Raw genomic sequence first — 19216 nt, forward strand, 5'->3', positions numbered from 1 at the left:
GGCACCCCTATTATGCGGATGTTGTTTTGTTTCGTGTTGTCCCAAAGTTCCCTTAGGCTCTCCTCCTGCTTTTTAATTTTTTTTTCTAGAAGCTGCTCTACTTGGGTATTTTTTCCTACCTTGTCTTCTAGCTCACTGATGCGGTCCTCTGCTTTTTCTAATCTACTCTTGATGCTTTCTATTGAGTTCTTTACAGCAGCTATGTCATTTTTCATTTCTTCTTGGTTCTTGTTAATTTCCTCTTGGTTCTTACTCATATTGTCAATTTGTCTTCCATTCTTTCAGCCACCTTATGACCATTTCTCTGAATTCTTTCTCTGGCAGGTTGCTTGCCTCCATTTCGTTTACTTCTTTTTCTGGTGATGCCTGTTTTTCTTTCATATGCGGGCTGTTTGTCTCCCCATGGTCTCTTCTTCTCCGGGTGTCGGGTTATGTAATTCTCTCTCTCTCCTGTGTTGATTTAAAGGCACAAAATACAACACAACCAAGTACCACAACACAAGGCACTGTACAGAAATGTATTCACAATATTAATAACCCCAAAAGAAAGGTGACCACCAGAGAAAGGCAAATTAGGGGATAGGAGTGAAAGAAGAAGAGAGGAAAAAAAAAAAAAAAGGAGTGCCAAAATGAAATTGGGAAAAGGAAAAAAAAAGTAAGAGAGAAAAGAAAGAGAATAAGAAGAAAAGGGGAACAAACTGTATACATGGGGGTAAACTCCAATAGAACAGCCACTAATGCCAGCAAATGCCAGCAACAAGTACCTGGAAATCAATACAAACTACAAACAACAATTAATATCAAGTGAGGCGAAGACAAACAGATGCAAAAAAACAAAAACAAAGCAAACAAGAAAACAAAACCAAAAAGAATAAGCAAAAGAATTTCACAAACAAGCATAAAAAAAGATATAATCAACATTCGAACAAACAACAACAAAAGGACAGAGAGAAAAACAATTTTTGGATAGTGAAGACAGACAAGAGAGAGGTGTGTATGAACTCGGAGTAGGGGATTGGAAATTAGATATATAAGTAGGGTGAAGTTTTATCAGGGGGTAAAAAAAAAGAATAGGGAAAATCTAAAGCAGGAAAAGGATAAGAGAAACAGGACAACAAAAGGCCAAAAGTTAGGAAGAGAGTGATGGCATAAAGATAGAGTTGAGATAGAGTAGAATGATGCTAAAGGAAAGTTGAAAATAGAATGTAGAGCACTAATCTCAAATTCAAATAAAGAGAAAATAAAATGACACTTTTTTTTTAAAAAAAGGTAAAATAGTAGTAGTAATAATACTGATTGAAAATAAAAATGTAATAATTGAAAAGGTAAAATCAAGTGAGGAAAAAAAAATTAGTTTCGTAAGCCAAAGATGAAAAAGAAAAAAGTAATAATAAAAAAAAATAAAAAATAATAAAAATAAAATGTGCAGTAGTGAAGGTCATTCACTTCCTCTATTGTTCTGTTTGGCACGCCTGTTTCCCAGTCAGGACAGTATTGCAGTTTCCTGCGTTCCACTGTTTCTCAGTGTTGTAAACCAGTCCTGATTTTTAAGCAGGCGGAGTGTCTTACTTTCTTGTATTCCTTTATTTGTGATTACACAAGAGTCAATTCGTGAGTCAGCCCCTGGGTGGCAGTGTTTCTGGGTTGACCTCCGGGTCTATAGGTCCTCTCTAGCCTGTGCTTAGATCCTGCTTTCCCTGTGGCACTCAATACCTGTTTGTGGGAGTGGGCTACCCCAGAGCTGATTCTCTGACGGTCACTCCCTGCTCTGATCCCCAGGTTCCAGAAAAACAACTTTCCCCTTCAGTCTCCTAGGGTGTCCCAACTGGGTGATCCTATGTATTGGGCTCAGTAATTAGAAGCAAGGATTCAAAGAGTAGGAAGCACAAGTGTGCGAACTCCGGGTCTGCGTGGAAGCCTGCGTAATCCCCTTTCCCCCCTTGTGTCCAAGCAGCCGGTACACTCCCAAAATTTTTAGGCTGTCCTTCTGCGTCAGATAAAAATGGGTTGCTTTTTAGAGATCCCCTCTGTTAGCAGCTCTGAGGACCCCCTTCCACATTCACGCATCATGCCAGCCCCAACAGCCACGGATTTTTCTAGGTGCAGACTTCCCCCGGTCCTCCAGCTCCCGCAGTGCACGCGTTTCTCTGTCCTGCCGGGACCAGAGACCTCACCTTATCCCAGGTGAAATCTGACCTTTCTGTGGTGGAGTGTAGAGCTCCCCTGAATCCGCGTGTTTGCGCCAATTGGGGACCGGTGTTCTGGGGTTCACAGCTGTTCAGTGGGTGCTGCAGTTGTAGAGTTTCAGGTTTCCGATAACATCTACTTTCCCCTTCAAGATGGCGCGGTCTCCGCGTCCGAGCTGGTGGCTCCGGGAGGGAACCCACCAGCAGTGAGGGTTGCCCAGTCAGGGGACCCCGTCCAGCAGTCTCCCACCTTCTCCTGGACTATAGCTGTCCCTTAACTCTCCAATAGACACTCCCTGTGCGACCCTCAGCTGTTCTTTGTATCTGCTCCGGGACAAGGCTCCGGACACGTCTGTCTATTCCACCGCCATTTTTCCACCCTCCAGCCTGATCTTCTTGAACTGACAATAGATTATGTAGTGTTTCTTAACTACTTAGACTGCTTAGTCATGATTTTCCATAGATATAGTAAGATACTGGATTATGACAAGCTGCCCAAACTCTGCTAGGGGGTGTTTTGACATCACTATATTACCTTTCTAACACCCCCAAATATGATTTCCAAAACACATTGATTTGAAGGATCTTGGTTATGGGATTATAGAGCTGTAGTAGTAAAGATGAAAAGAGGGAGCAAGATGAAAATACCAGGTAAAAAGGTTATGGGATCTAAAATAGGAAGGCGATGAAGTTGGAAGGAATATGCAAAGAAGTGGCCTAGCTCAAAACCACAGGGAAAAGTTCTGATTTTTCCTCAAATATACTTAACAACTACAACAAAAAATTAATAAAATTTAACAAGCAAGTTGTCTGAAAAACACTGAATTAAAGTCAATGTTCCTCTTAACAGAAAGTAAGAAGTAGTGGCTCCTAATCATAAGCAGTAAAGACATGATAAGCAAAGCTAGTGGACATTGATCATGTAAAGGAGAAAAGAAAGAAAAGAAATATTCAAAATAAATTTGAGTGTCTTACTTTTCTAATTCTCCAGGATCAAATTTCCACCAAGTTTCAGGTTCATGAAACTCTACTCTGTATCCTTTTCCTATGGCCTATACAGAGGAAAGGAAGAAAACACAAACCCAGAGAATACTTCTTATAAAGTAAAAAGAAGGCAGATATAAATTTCATTTAGGTAATACTTCTAAATTTGCTCCACCAAGAAAAATTTTACTTTTAAAATAATATGATTTACAAAAATTTTAAGACCACTTAACTGGTAAAATTCCAATTACTATCAAGTCCAGGCAAAACTAACAAGATAAGCATATTCCTTAATAAGCAACATTCCCATATTTTTTAAATTAAGTAAACAATCATATCTCTTTAGAAAACAAGGACAATGTTTTAATAATAAAGATCAAAGTAACCAAAATTCTAGCATATAAAAAAATTAATAAGAATAAAATATAAAAATGCTTCATATTTCATATTTACCATTTCCACATATGGTTTCATTTCCCAAGCCTGGGTATTAGTGTTGTCTATTATAACTGGAGATCTCCCCTGATTGATAGCTTGTTTAGCTGAAATAAAAAAATGAATTAAAAAAAATAAAAACAAAGAACTATTAGGTTAAATACAGAAATAAAACTCAAACTTTCATTACTAAGAAATTTTCTACATCTCTGTACTGAAAACCAAACCTATGTAATTTCTTGAGTTAGTGCCATGTAAAAAAGGACTCTGCTAGTTTAAAAGGGAATTACAAGACACAATTACATGCCCTGTGTATTCTCCAGATCAGATAGTGGTTTTAATTGTAACAGACATTTTGGGGAAAATACTTTGTGCCTATACCTAGTGAAAAGTTTAGCCTAGAGCTAATTTTCATTATAGGAAATACAGGAGTAAGTTACATCTGAATATGGTCTGAATATGGAAAGAGGTGAACATTTATTGACATGGAAAGATGGAGATCTGTTAACTAAAAATGGCAAGTTGCAAGATAATATGCAAGTATGATCTTACGTTGGTCAAGATATAAAGATATGAGAAGAGTTGCTAAGATATCAAAAGAAGTGTTCTATAGGTGGTAAGAATATTTGCCATTTTATGCTTATCTGTATTTTCCAATGTTTTACAATTACAAATGATGCTTTTGGAGTATCAGGATGACACTAACTAACTGAGCTACCCAGCCAGGGTACAAATAATGCTTTTAAAAAAATGCTATGGATTTATCATTCCTTACCAGCAAAACTTTATATACCAACTAGTAGTTGGTATATATACTAACAGTTCAACTGACTTTGTAGTTATTTTTTTAAATCATTTTTTAATTTTTCAATTACAGTTGACATACAATATTATATTAGTTTCATGTATACACCCCAGTGATTAGAAATAGACATTACAGAACTTACTAAGTGATCATCTCAATAAATCTCGTATCCATCTGACACCAGACATAATTATAGTATTATTTACTATAACCTCCATGCTGTACTTTACATCCCCATGACTATTCTCTAAGAACCAATTTGTACTTCTTACCTTCACCTTTTCACCCATCCCAACACCCTTCCCATCTGGCAACCATTCAAAATGTTCTCTCTATCTATGAGTTAATTTCTGTTCTGTTTGTTTATTTTTTTTAGAGTCAAGTTTAGGAAGCGTAGAGTCCCAAATAAGAGGAACCCAAAGAGGCACACACAACAAAAGAAACAAACAAAAAATGATGCCCACACCAAGACACATAAAATGCAAAAGATAAAAGACAAAGAGAGAATCTTAAAAGCAGCAAGAGAAAAGTAGTTAGTTACCTACAAGGGAGTTCCCATAAGACTGTCAGCTGATTTCTCAACAGAAACTTTGCAGGCCAGAAGGGAGTGGCAATAAATTTTCACAGTAATAAAAGGACCTACAACCAAGATTATTTTACCCAGCAAAACTGGTTAATATTGCCGAAACCGGTTTAGCTCAGTGAATAGAGCGTCGGCCTGCGGACTCAAGGGTCCCGGGTTCAGTTCCGGTCAAGGGCACGTACCTTGGTTGCGGGCACATCCCCAGTGGGAGGTGTGCAGGAGGCAGCTGATCGATGTTTCTCTCTCATCGATGTTTCTAGCTCTCTATCCCTCTCCCTTCCTCTCTGTAAAATACCAATAAAATATATTAAAAAAAAAACAAAAACAAAACAAAAACAAAAAACAAAAAAAACTGGTTAATATTTCTTAGGACTATGACTCACTCAAACTGGGAGTTGAAATAGAAGGAACTTTTAAAAAGTATGTCTCCCTATCCCTACACCATCTCTTCTCCCATGAGGTGAAAATCACTGCCACAGTGAACCACTGTTATGACAAAAGTATATAACTCTAAAGTGTAAACAGACAAATATAATTAAGAGCTCATAATAAAATTTAAAAGGTTGAGGCAAAATGCAATGATAGAGAAGTTTTCTTGGGATTTAGTAAGTTCTACAGAATGAAAACATTTATACAGAGGTCCAGGGCAGACAGAATTCTAAAGGTTAGTTAAGTAGTAATGACTAGGTTAAGTACATATTTGGAAGAAGATATCTCTAAATACCAATAGAAATTTAGAATTTGGGTCATATTAAATAAGACACCAAGATGCTATCCACCTCCCCACTACTCCATCCCCAATCATAAAGTGACCAAATATTTCATTAAAAAAAAACACACAAAAAAACACAACAAAAAAACCAAAACCAAAACCAAAACCATGGGCCTCAATCCACAATCCATGAAATTAAATTTTTAAGCTACACGAGCTCTAAGGTACTCTGCAGGGAGAACAATCTGTGATGACAAATCCAGGATGTGCTTCAAATTAGCTGTTGGTGCCCTAGTTGGTCACACCTCTCTCTAGGCTCTGCAAAGCAAGGGAGGTGGATTAGATGAAAAATAAAAAACAAACAAATAAAAATTTAAAGTAACTCTCCTAATGTCTGATAGTTAGGCCTACTCTTCCATGGAGTTATGTTCCAGAAGAAGAGTCTATCAACAAATTAATGAGAAGATCATCCTCTTTCCTAAATCACCATCATCCAACATCACATTGCAGGGCACTGCATTCCAGGAAAATAGAGCTCCTAAAGAAACAATGTTTGAATACCTCAATAAATTAACTACCATATTCTAAGAAAGAGAATATTGATGCCTTGGAGATGTTTTCAATTTATAAGCAGTCTAAGATGAATTTACATTCTTCTTCTAATAAAGATGAGACAGACAGACATTCTCAGAATATGGCCTAGCCTTTAAAGGATGCAATAAATATTTGTTGAAAAGAGAAATTCTGCCCTAAATAAAATAAATCATGGTTTTAATTTCAAAATGTCTAGTTGCTAGTTCTCAATTTTCTACCTGAAAAAGGTAGAAATTACTTTTTAAAAGTCAGTATTTATTATACTAATAAAACCAGTAGTTTACCTAGAAATCACTGTTTTGTTCAGCAGTATAATTCACGTGGCATGAACCTTATAATGAAAATTTTAGACTAGTTCTGCAAACAGAAAAAAATGTCCCATACAAGCTTCCCAGTCTACCAAAGGTATCTGGCTTTGCCCACTGCCTTTATTCATTCTACTTATCACCTATTCTTATTCCCCTAACTTTAGGCCAATAACACCACACATTTTTGGGAATTGCAATATCAACATTATTTTATTTGGGCAATAATATCCTATGGCAATTTTTTAGAAATTAAAAATATTAATATTTTTTGAGATTTTTATGCCATGAATATATTTGGAAACATCCTACAATGTCATAAAACCGATAGTAGTAAATAGTCATAAAATCAAACTTCTCTGACATTTAAACTTTTCTATGAAACCATGGACTGCAACAGAGTGTAACATTTTACTCAAAAATATCCTCCCTGAAATTTCTTACTCTGAAAATTGAAAATTAAAAAAAATAAAAGCATTTATCCTGCCCTAACTGGTTTTGCTCAGTGAATAGAGTGTCAGCCTGTGGTCTGAAGGGTCCCGGGTTCGATTCCAGTCAAGGGTACATGCCTGGATTGCAGGTTTGATCCCCAATAGGAGGCGTGCAGAAGGCAGCCGATCAATGATTCTCTTTCATCAGTCATGCTTCTATCTCATCTCTCTCTCCCTCTCGCTTCCTCTCTGAAATCAATAATTAAAAAAGCATTTATCTTGTTTTCCTGTACATACTGTACTTTAGGGTGACCCTAGTTGCTACTTCTAGTTGAGAGGAAGCTCTCATTACAGAAGAATTCTACTTACTAAACAGGGAAGGAAGAATAGACCTATGGCCCTGATCAGGAATCGAACCTAGAAAAATCGCCATTTTGCAACCCTTAATGAAAGAACTAATTCAGGGAACATTTCAAGGTTGACAAGAGAACTTGGTAAAGGAGGGAACAAGCTGTCCCTTTGAAGCTACTTGTAAAGACAGAAAAAAAGCCTTTCTTTTTCCTTGTTGTAGCCTTCCTTAATTTATGAGAAGCACCTGGTAAACCCCAAGATTGTTAGGTCCTCTGATTCAAATAGCCGCTCTGTTCAAACTGCAAGACAAGTTACTTTCAAGGCTACATTCTTGCATACCCCTCTTCCCTGCTATTTTTACAACTCGGGGATAATTTGCACTGAAAATTCTCTAGTTAGTAGAAAGTTCCCTTCCCCCTCCTATTCAAACAAGCCTCTTTTGAACTCTTCATAACTTTTACTCTAAGCATGTTTTACAGGCTTGGGAAAAATACTGAAAAGACACCAGTCCATCTACCAACTGTCTCAGCCCCAAATCCCCCTCCCTTCCTTGTTACCTAGCAACAGCAGCCATTACTCTTTAAAAGAGTAGGCAGCTGTTTTTTTACTTGCCCTTGTATTGGTTAGCAATGCACTGGCCCTTTCCCTTCTGGTTAAATAAAAATAAACTTCCTGCATCTATCTCTTCTTTTAGTAGTGAATTCTTTCACAGCCCGCATCACCCGCCAAAACCCTAACACTGATCATTCTTAGCATCACTAAAAATGAGATAATCAGACTTTGCTTACCCCCTGCAAAAAAAGTTGAACATAATTAATCCTCTTCTTTGTGTTTTGTTAATCCTCACCCAAGGATATTTTTCCATTGATTTTTAGAGGGTAGAAGGGAGAGGGAGAGACAGTGTAGAGAAACACCTATGTGAGAGAGACATATCGATCGATTGCTTCCTGTAAACTTAACTTCTATTTAAAGCAATATAGGGGAAAGAGAAACAAGTTAAATGGTTACCCTATGTGTGGCCAAAAAAGGGGCCACAAACTAAACATGACAAGGTCAGGGGAGGCCTGCATGGCAGCCTTACAAACGCAAGAGACCTAAAGAAACCATATAGGATGGTCTGAAATTAAAACTGACTAAGTAAAAGCAAGTCATGGTAGGTAATCATATCCTAGGATGGTATCTTCCTTGACAAAGGTCAATCTATACCTTACTTGAGCCAGTCTATTGTCTCTTTGCACCTATAATAACATGCCTTTGTAAAGTCAGAATAATCCCTTTTCCCAGACCCCTCACGGCACAATCTCCCACCAGAGCACCAGATCACAGAACCTCTCTTTGTTATCTTATTTTCCCATATACCATTCTCTATGTGTTGTAAATGTTAATTGTTAACCATCCTATACCCACCAATGTAAAATAAGTGTGGGTGTCTGTTTTACTGTTTATCCAATCTCAGAGATTTCCCCACTTTGCTTTATCCCAACTCCTTAATCTATGAACAGTGGATTTCATGTAACCCCATACATTTTCCCCTTTGATGCTGATGTATAAAATAAATAGTAAATATGCTATTTTTCTGGAGCATTTTCTCAACCTGTTGAGATTTTGCTTCCCGGCAATTGTAGTCACTTTGGCTCAAACAAACTCATAAAAATTCTTTCAAGTTTGGACATTTCTTACATTGACACAAGGAAGCAAATAGACAACTATAGGATATGGAATATTCTACAAGACAAACAACCAAATTTCATCAACAAATTAATGGTATAAGGGTGAAAAGAGGAGAAACTGCTACACATTAACAATTAAAAAAAAACAAAATCAAATGTACTATAAGGACCTTGTTTGGATCCTGATTCGCACAAAACAACTGTAAGTAAACAGTTAAGACAATAGGGGAAATTCGATTACAGACTGGATATTACATGATGTCAAGGAACTGTATGGGGTTTTTTTTAAGTGTGATGATGGTACTATATTTAAATAACATTAAGTAAGAAGGTGGTTAATTTGAAATGCATAAAGTATAATGTCTAGAACTGTTTCAAAATGCTTTAGTAATTAGAAAAGGTGAGGAGTGAAAACAAAAATAAAGTCAATATGGCAACTGGTATGGTAACTGATAATTCTGAGTGATAAGTATATGGATTTCAGTGTAATCTCCTGACTCTAGGTTTATATTTTCTCTTAATAAAATCAATTTGTTTAATCATCAATGCATTCTTTTTATATATATACTAAAGGCCCGGTGCACGAAATTCGTGCATGGGGGTGGGTGGGGTGGTGTGTCCCTCAGCCCAGCCTGCACCCTCTCCAATCTGGGACACCTCGAGGGATGTCTGACTGCTCATTTAGGCCCGATCCTGGTATGATTGGGCCTAAACAGGAAGTCAGACATCCCTCTCACAATTCAGGACTGCTGGCTCCCAACTGCTCGCCTGCCTGCCTTCCTGACTGCCCCTAACCACTTCTGCCTGCCAGCTTGATCACCCCCTAACCACTCCCCTGCCAGCCTGATTGATGCCTAACTGCTCCCCTGCCAGCCTATTTGCCCCTAACTGCCCTCCCCTGCAGGCCTGGTCCCCCCTAACTGCCCTCCCCTGAAGGCCTGGTCCCCCCCAACTGCTCTCCCCTGCAGGCCTGGTCCCCCCCAACTGCTCTTCCCTGCAGGCCCGGTCGCCTCCAACTTCCCTCCTCTGCCAGCCTGGTCACCCCTAACTGCCCTCCCCTGCTGGCTTGATCACCCCCAACTGCCCTTCCTTGCAGGCCTGATCCCTTCCAACTGCCCTCCCCTGCTGGCCATCTTGTGTCCACATGGGGGAAGCCATCTTGTGTGTTGGAGTGATGGTCAATTTGCATATTATGCTTTTATTAGATAGGATAGAGGCCTGGTGCACAGGTGGGGGCCACCTGGTTTGCCCTGAAGGGTGTCCCGGATCATGGTGGGGGTTCCCTTGGGGCATGGGGCGGCCTGGGCGAGGGGCCTGTGGTGGTTTGCAGGCCGGTCATGCCCTGCCCCAGCAACCCAAGTGGAGGCCCTGGTGTCTGGGATTTATTTATCTTCTATAATTGAAACTTTGTAGCCTTGAGTGGAGGCCTAGACCGGCCAGGGTGTGTGGAAAGCTTGGCTTCCTCCATCGCCAGGGGCAACTCAAGCCTCCTGCTCTCTCCAGCTCTGTGGCTGCCACCATTTTTGTTAGGATATATTTATCTTCTATAATTGAAACTTTGTAGCCTTGAGTGGAGGAGGCCAAGGCAGGCCAGGGCTGCGGAAAGCTTGGCTTCCTCCATTGCGGGGGAAACCCAAGCCTCCTGCTCGCTCCGTGGCCGCAGCCATCTTGGTTGGGTTAATTTGCATACTCGCTCCTGATTGGCTGGTGGGGGTGGCTTGTGGGTGTAGCGGAGTGATGGTTAATTTGGATATTACTCTTTTTATTAGATAGGATTTTTTTTATTTCAGAGAGGAAGGGAGAAGGAGAGAGAGATAGAAACATCCTGCATGCCCCCTACTGGGGATCAAGCCCACAATCAGAGCATGTGTCCTTGACTGGAACTGAACCTGGGACCCTTCGGTCCTCAGGCTGTCGTTCTATCCACTGAGCCAAACCAGCTAGGGCTATCATCAATGCATTCTTCATCTATTAGAAAATAAATTAACTTATACTATATACATTTAGTAACATAATTCTAGATCAAGTTTTCAATCTGACTGCAACATGAGAATGTCTGGGTAACTTAAAAAACACACACAAACCAATGCTTAGATCCACTCCAGACAAACTAAACCAGAATCTCTGGGGCTAACTCAGGCTTAGGTGTTTTGTTTTGTTTTTTGTAGGGGGATAAGGAGAAGGACGGAGAAATGAAAGAGAAAGAGAGAGACCAATCAGTTGCTTACTGTATGCACCCTGACAGGGGATCTAACCCACAACCTAGGTACATGGCCCTGATCAGGAATCGAACCTGCAACTTTCTGGTGTACAAGATGACACTCTAACCAACTGAGCGACCTGGTCTGGATCAGGCATATATTTTTTCTTTAAAAGGTCCCCAAGTGCCCTGGCTGGTTTGGCTCAGTGGATAGAGCGTCAGCCTGCGGACTCAAGAGTCCCAGGTTCGATTCCGGTCAAGGGCATGTACCTTGGTTGCGGGCACATACCCGGTAGGGAGTGTGCAGGAGGCAGCTGATCGATGTTTCTCTCTCATCGATGTTTCTAACTTTCTATCCCTCTCCCTTCCTCTCTGTAAAAATCAATAAAATATATTTTTAAAAAAAAAAAAAAAAAAAAAGGTCCCCAAGTAATTAAAATGTGCAGCCAAGATTAAGAACCACTATTCCATGGTGAAAAGAAATTGACCCATATGTTTCTAAAAAATGTATTAGATTTTTCATGGAGTCATATCAATGAAAAAAACGTTTAATATTCACAGCATTATATTAAGCCTTAAAAAACATTAACATTACTCTTAGGGAAATAACTTTTTGGAATACATAACTATAGTATCAGTTCTCTGAATTTATTCAAGAGATATAAAATAAAGCCTACCAAAATGTCCCACCCTCTATTTTACCAGTTTATACTTGTACACTATTTACAGTTTACAAAGTATTTTATCTAAAGTGTCTGATTTTCACAACAACCTTACAAGTATCACTGGTTCTAGTAGATGAAAAAAATTGGGTCTCAAAGCTGTTCAAATGGCTTATGAAAGTCATTCAGCTGGTAGAAGTCAAGTCAGGAATATAAATCCAGCCCCAGCTGGTTTGGCTCAGTGGATAAAGTGTCGCCTGTGGACTGAAGGGTCCTAGGTTCGGTTCCAGTCAAGGGCACATGCCTGGGTTGTGGGCTTGATCCCCAGTAGGGGGGATGCAGGGAGCAGCCAATCAATGATTCTTTCTCATTATTGATGTTTCTATCTCTCCCTCTCCTTTCCTCTCTGAAATCAATAAAAATATATTAAAAAAAAAATCCAGATCCTCTGACTCCTAGTCAAATATTCTATCCCAGGAGACTTGGTCTAAAACAAACCTCTGTTCTGGTTCCAGTCATGGGCATCATCAAGTTGATTAACATTATACCTGTACCCATCTTGATGGTGAAAATAGTCATCAGTGCTGAACACAATGCCATCACGACTCTGCCCAAGCAGAATTCTGTTAATAGAAGAAATCATAAAGTGCCATTTATAAAATGTATAGCCATGAGCAAAACTTAGTAAATGAATTTTAGGTACATACCTGTAAGTATATTGCAAACAGAATATAATAGCATAGGAGCTGAATCTTAAAAACCTAGCAGATTTCAAATATCACTTCACAGTTAAATGTACAGTTATAGCCAGTTTCAAAAACTTTTTTTTAAAGCAGCATTTATATTAAAACTTTTTAAAAAGTCTTTCAACCAATCACAAAATTATGTCAACTACTGTTCATGTTTTTCTTTAGTGAATGTGTATTTGGTGTCTAAAATTGCCTAAATATAGTGCAGCAGATAACCTAAGGGCAAGTAAGCATAAGCAAGCAATTCACCTGTGGAAAACTGTATTTAAACCAGGATAGCGTTGATAAACTTAATTCCATGAAGCACAAATGTAAAACTGACAAGTAGGAGTCAGAAATAGCTTGAAGCTTAATGTTGTGAAACAACCAGTGATCCTCCACAGTATGATCAAACTTCAGTTTTTTAACACATTAAATCATTAGGGGACATGCAGGAGGCAGCCGATCAATGATTCTCCCTCATCATTGATGTTTCTCTCTCTCTCACCCTCTCCCTTCCTCTCTGAAATCACAAAAAAATATATATGTTAAAATGCCTGTATCAATCCAAATATACCTGATGTCATACCAACTACTTTAACAAAAATAAATTATTAAAGAATACGAGTATTTTCAAAATCATTATAGTCAGATTCCATCAGAATTCTTACAGGTTAAGTCAGATACTAAAATGGATTCTCAGAATGTCAACATTCTGGAAAAATCAAGTATCCAATAAAATTTAAAAAAAAAACAAAACAAAAACTCAGACATAGGCCTGCTGGCCACCTGATATGTATATTTTCTAAAGAGCTGTTGTTTTGAGAATCTGTTATGGGCCAAGCATTTTATATATATCTATGACCTTATCTAATTCTCACAACAACCTTGGTAATTTCATATTAAACAAATCTGAAACAAAAATAATTTCAGAAATCAGGCCACCAGAGTTACATAAATAGAGGTGGAAGCGCCAAAACCATTTGGCTCACAATGATCCCTGGCTCCTAATAGTCATACCCTTGTATAATCCCCTCCTCCAGTACGGGTTGCAGTCAGGGACTAGAGTTTCTTACAGAATATGGCAGAAATGATTCCAAAATGGCAGAGTAAGTGGAAAATACACTGACACTCTCCCACGACCAACTAAAACACAGAAGAACCAACATGAAAAATCAACTGAGGACTAGCTGGAGAGAACCCTGATAACCAAGCATGGAAAGTGGAGACTGCAGAGACTGGTAGGAAGTGCAGAGGTGCAAAAGGGCTGCTGGGCTCCCACAGACAGCAGCTAAAGTCCAGGAGGGTTATCTCAGCTGTGGAGGGTTCCCACTGAGAACTCTGGGGTCTAAACCCCAAGCTGGGCTCCCAATCCCAGAGCACCAGAACTGAGGAAGGTGCCCACATAACATCTGGCTATGAAAAGCAATAGGGTTGATGTCAGCCAAGAGAGACAGCTGTAAATGCAGAAACCCTCTTAAAGGGTCAATGCACAAAATTTCGTGTGCAGCCACTCACCTTGGGCTATGGCTGAGAGAGGACAGAGTGGACTGGAGCTGTGTCAGTAGAGTCCAGGGTTGGGTGCTCTAGGGTTGGAGCTCTGAAGGCAGCCACCCGGGTTTCTTGTGCTGAGTCATGCCCTCACGCTGCAGAGGACATATTTCTCCAAGGGACATCTGCTATCCAGATGGTTTTTACTGGGAAGGCAGGCAGTTGCTCCAGCCCTTGGAAGACTTCTTGCCCCACCCACTGGTTGATAGCCTCAGGCTAACCAAGGCTGATAACAATCAGACTGCTGGCAGAGAAGAATCTCTGGAGGCTTTGAGTCTTTGCCTGATCTCCTTCTGAGCCCAGGGCTAGGAAAAGCAGACCATGGTGCACATCTTGGTCCTTTTTAAAGGCACCCAGCCACAGCAGAGGAAGCCACAAGCTATGGATTACCGATAGCTCCAAACAGTACTCAGGAACAGTCTCAAACAGTGTCTGACATTGTCCTGCACTAGAGATTGGAAGTAATATCAGATCTATCTAATACACAGACATGAACCCAAACAGACAGCCCAAATGGGGAAATAAGCAAAAACACCTGAAACAAAAGAACAAGAGAATTCTACAAAAGAAAAGTTAAAGGAAATGGAAATAAGAAATTTATCAGACAGAGTTCAGAATAATGATAGCAAAGATACTCTACAGCATGAAGAATAGTACAGCACTAATAAAGAACATGGTGGAAGGAATACACAGCAGATTAGGAGAAGCTGAGGACTGGATCAGTGAATTAGAAGATATGGTAGAAAAAAATAAATCAGAGAACCAAAAAGAAAAAAACAATTAAAAAACAAGAGGAGAACTTAAGGGAAATGTGGGACAACATGAAATGAAACAATATTCGCAAAATAGGAGTGCCAGAAGGGGAAAAAAGTGAGCAAAGGATAGAAAATATGTTTGAAAAAATAATGGCAGAAAATTTCCCTAACCTGATAAAAGAGAAAGGTCACACAAATTGATGAGGCACAGAAAGTCTCAAGCAAGAAGAACCCAAACATATCTACTCCCAGACACATCATAATTAAATGCCAAAATTTCAAGACAAAGAGAGAAGCTTAAAGCAAGAGAAAAGCAAACTGTTACCTACAAAGGTGCTCCAATAAGGCTGACACCTGATTTCTCATCAGAAACTAAAGGCCAGAAGGGAATGGCATGAAGTACTCAAGGTAATGTAAAGCAAAGATCTGAAACCAAGATTACTATATCCAGCAAGGCTACCATTCAAAATAGTGAAAAAAAGAAGAGCTTCCCAGACAAAAAAAAAGGCCTAAGGAGTTTTTCACCACCAAACCAGCACTGCAAGATATGCTAAAGGGACTGCTATAATGAGAAGAGAGATAAGAATAGGCATAAAAAATTAAAATGGTAGTAAATAAGTACCTATCAACAATAACCATAAACATAAATAGATTAAGTACTCCAATCAACAGACATAGGGTAGCTGACTGGACACAAAAACATGACCCAAATAAATATGCTGTCTACAAGAGACCCACCTCAGAACAAAAACTCACACAGGATGACAGTGAAGAGAAAAATGTTTCATGCAGATGGAAATGAAAAAAAAACCGACAAAACAAAACACACACACACACACCTGGGTTAGCAATACTCATATCTGACAAAATAGACTTCATAATGAAGGCTATCACAAGCAACAAAAGGTCACTATATAATACTAGAGGGATCAATCCAAGAAGAGAATATAATCCTGATAAACATATGTGCACCCAATATAAGAGCACATCCTATATAATAAAAGCCTAACAACATGCTAAGTGTCTGGTCGTCCAGTTGTCCATTCAACCAATCAAAGCATAATATGCTAATGATATGCTAAGACCACTCAACTGCTTGCTTTAATGTACACTGACCACCAGGGACAGACAGTCGACCGGTCAACCAGTCACTATGATGTGCACTGACCACAAGTGGGCAGAGAGTCGACTGGTAGCTATGATGTGCATTGACCACCAGGGGGTAGATGCTCTGACCAGGTTAGCTTGGTGCTGGGGTCTGCCGATCAGGACTGAGCGAGATGGGCTGGACACACCCTGGAGCCCTCCCGTGGTCCCTCTGTGCGTGGCCAACCTCCTGCATCCCTCCCTGGCCCTGATTATGCACTGGTGGGATCCCTCGGCCTGGCCTGTGCCCGTTTGCAATCCGGGACCCCTTGGGGGATGTTGGGAGAGCCAGTTTCAACCTGATCCTGCAGACCAAACCGAGGGAAACCACTGGCACACGAATTAGTGCAACGGGCCTCTAGCCTACATAATAAAAGCCTAAGCGACCGTTATGGCGGAAAGACCAGAATGACTGGTCTCTATGATGTGTCACTGACCACCAGGGGGCAAACACTCAATGCAGGAGCTGTCCCCTGGTGGGCAGTGAGCTCCCCAAAGGGGAGCACCGCTCAGCCAGAAGCTTGGGCTCATGGATGGTGAGCGCAGCTGCCACAGTGGGAGCCTCTCTCGACTCCACAGCAGCAGGTGCAGTGGGTCGGGATGAGTATGAGTGGCGCCCAGCCCCGATTTGGGCTCCTCCCTGGCAGCCTGCCGCTTGGAACACGACTACATTCCCCAAGGGGTCCCGGACTGTGAGAGGGTACAGGCCGCACTGAAGATGCCCTCCCCGCCCCCAGTGTATGAATTTCTTTTTTTTTAATTTAATAAATCTTTATTGTTCAGATTATTACAATTGTTCCTCTTTTTTCTCCCCCCATAGCTCCCCTCCCCAGTTCCCACCCCACCCTCTGCTCTTACCTCCCCCCACTCGCCTCATCCATAGGTGTACGATTTTTGTCCAGTCTCTTCTTGCACCCCCCACACCCCTTTCCCCCCAAGAATTGACAGTCCACTCCCTTTCTATGCCCCTGATTCTGTTATATTCACCAGTTTATTCTGTTCATCACATTTTTTATTCACTTGATTTTTAGATTCACTTGTTGACAGACATGTATTTGTTGTTCATAATTTTTATCTTTACCTTTTTCTTCTTCTTCCTCTTCTTAAAGAATACTTTTCAGCATTTCCTATAATACTGGTTTGGCGGTGATGAACTCCTTTAGCTTTTTCTTATCTGTGAAGCTCTTTATCTGACCTTCAATTCTGAATGATAGCTTTGTTGGGTAGAGTAATCTTGGTGGTAGGTTCTTGCTATTTATCACTTTGAATATTTCTTGCCACTCCCATCTGGCCTGCATAGTTTCTGTTGAGAAATCAGCTGACAATCGTATGGGTGCTCCCTTGTAGGTAACTAACTGTTTTTCTATTGCTGCTTTTAAGATTCTCTGTCTTTTGCTCTTGGCATTTTAATTATGATGTGTCTTGGTGTGGTCCTCTTTGGATTCTTTTTGTTTGGGGTTCTCTGCGCTTTCTGGACTTGTAAGTCTATTTCTTTCACCAGGTGGGGGAAGTTTTCTGTCATTAGTTCTTCAAATAGGTTTTCAGTATCTTGCTCTCTCGCTTCTTCTGGCACCCCCATAATTCGGATGTTGGTACGCTTGAGGTTGTCCCAGAGGCTCCTTACACTATCTTCAAATTTTTGGATTCTTTTTTCTTTTTGCTTTTCCGATTGAGTGTTTTTTGCTTCTTTTTATTTCAAATCTTTGACTTGATTCTTGTGGTCCTCTAGTCTGCTGTTAGGTCTCTATATAATATATTTTACTTCAGTCAGTGTATGCTTAATTTCTAGTTGGTCCTTTTTCATATCCTTGAGGGTCTTGCTATATTTATCGGCCTTTTCTAGGAAATTCTTGAAAAACCTGATAACGGTGATTTTGAACTCTATATCTACTCGTTTGCTTTCCTCCATTTCTTTCATGTGTGATCTGTTTCTTTGTGTCCACATTTTCGCTGCTTCCCTGGGTTGGTAGAGTAGCTTTGTGTGGTAGGTGTCCTATAGGGCCCAGTGGCTCAGCCTCCCCAGTTACCTGAGGTAGACACTCTTGGTGCACCCCTTTGTGGACTGTGTGCTCAGCCTTGTTGTAGTTAAGTCTTTTTTTTTTTTAAACAAGAAGTTTATTTAAACAACAAGACACTTGACTTGAAGGGAAAACTATCTAGGATTCATTTTTTAGAGTAATTTATCCCTACTTAAAGACAGATTGCCCTACATGTAACAGCTACGTACAAAAAAGTTATAAAACTGTCCTTGGTTTTACAATGATAAATGAAAAACATTAAAATTCTCCAATCAAACAAGGTATGCAAGAATTTTTATGTTGTTCTTTTTTTTGTTAAACAGTGAGAGCAAAATAACTTAATGGAATATAAAGATAAGAGCTGAATGAGCATGCCACTAATGGAGAAAGGGGGTGTTTTCACAGAACCAGTATTTTTCCCCATCCCATCTCCATTTGATGTCGATCAAAACATACCATTGGCCATTTAGTTAAAAAAAAAAATGCAAATGCTTGTGCACATTCATCAGTTACTTTATGTACAATAAAGGAATGGGGAAGGGGAAAATGAAAGAATAGAGAAAACTATACTGTAGTAGTCAGATGTGTTGAAACCAAATTGCAGTTTTCTAATTGAGAATGTCTTCTTGGTCTGGAGGAACAGAGTTCTGGAGTAAAGTAGCAGGTTCCCTTTTTAGTAGACACCTCCTGTCTGCTGCTGAAACACATCAATTGTATCTTCATCCTCCATTTCCAACTGTGCAGGTGTGTCTGTTTCATTGATTGGCTGCCCGTCAAATCGGAATCTGATCTGCCTCATTGACAAACCCTGTCGTTCACAATAGGCTTTCATTAGTTTACTAAGTGGTGTATGCCTCTTAATCTTAAACTGCACCACAGAACCATCCTGCCCTGCCACCTTCAAATTAATATGATCGTTGTTCTCAGTCTTGACTCCTTCCTTGGGCTTTTCGTCGGCCATGGCGAGCGCCGGAGTTTCCTCAGCTGCCGCTTCACAAAAGAGGTACCAGGTCCGCACCAAACGAGCACACAAGCAGTACCAGGAGCGACAGAAGGAGGCGGCAGCGGTGGAGGAGGGAGAGGGCGCGCGCACACTGTGT

General features: G+C 40.1%; 2 protein-coding genes across 6 annotated transcripts in view; both read right to left on the reverse strand.

Moving 5' to 3' along the window:
* The window catches only part of N4BP2L2 (NEDD4 binding protein 2 like 2), a 128925-nt gene that overhangs the window by 97242 nt on the left and 12467 nt on the right, over positions 1-19216 (reverse strand). For 4 of the 5 annotated variants that reach the window (XM_080662151.1, XM_080662152.1, XM_080662153.1 and 1 more), the window contains exons 3-5: positions 12417-12541; positions 3624-3712; positions 3162-3238 (exon numbers count right to left, since the gene is read on the reverse strand). In XM_080662151.1, coding sequence (XP_080518277.1) covers positions 3162-3238; positions 3624-3712; positions 12417-12541 — 291 coding nt within the window. Of the gene's footprint in view, positions 1-3161; positions 3239-3623; positions 3713-12416; positions 12542-19216 lie in introns of those variants that run through there. The other variant, XM_080662154.1, reaches the window with a different exon arrangement.
* Positions 17201-19176, reverse strand: LOC308245237 (small ubiquitin-related modifier 2). The gene has a single exon (XM_080662163.1). It carries the CDS (start codon positions 19075-19077, stop codon positions 18790-18792), a length of 288 nt encoding a protein of 95 aa, XP_080518289.1. The 5' UTR covers positions 19078-19176; the 3' UTR covers positions 17201-18789.

Source organism: Plecotus auritus (assembly GCF_963455305.1).
Source record: "Plecotus auritus genome assembly, chromosome: 3".
NCBI classification, from domain to species: domain Eukaryota; kingdom Metazoa; phylum Chordata; class Mammalia; order Chiroptera; family Vespertilionidae; genus Plecotus; species Plecotus auritus.

Coding starts and splice junctions, on each gene's coding strand:
- LOC308245237 (XM_080662163.1), bottom strand. CDS start 19,077: ATGGCCGACGAAAAGCCCAAGGAAGGAGTCAAGACTGAGAACAACGAT.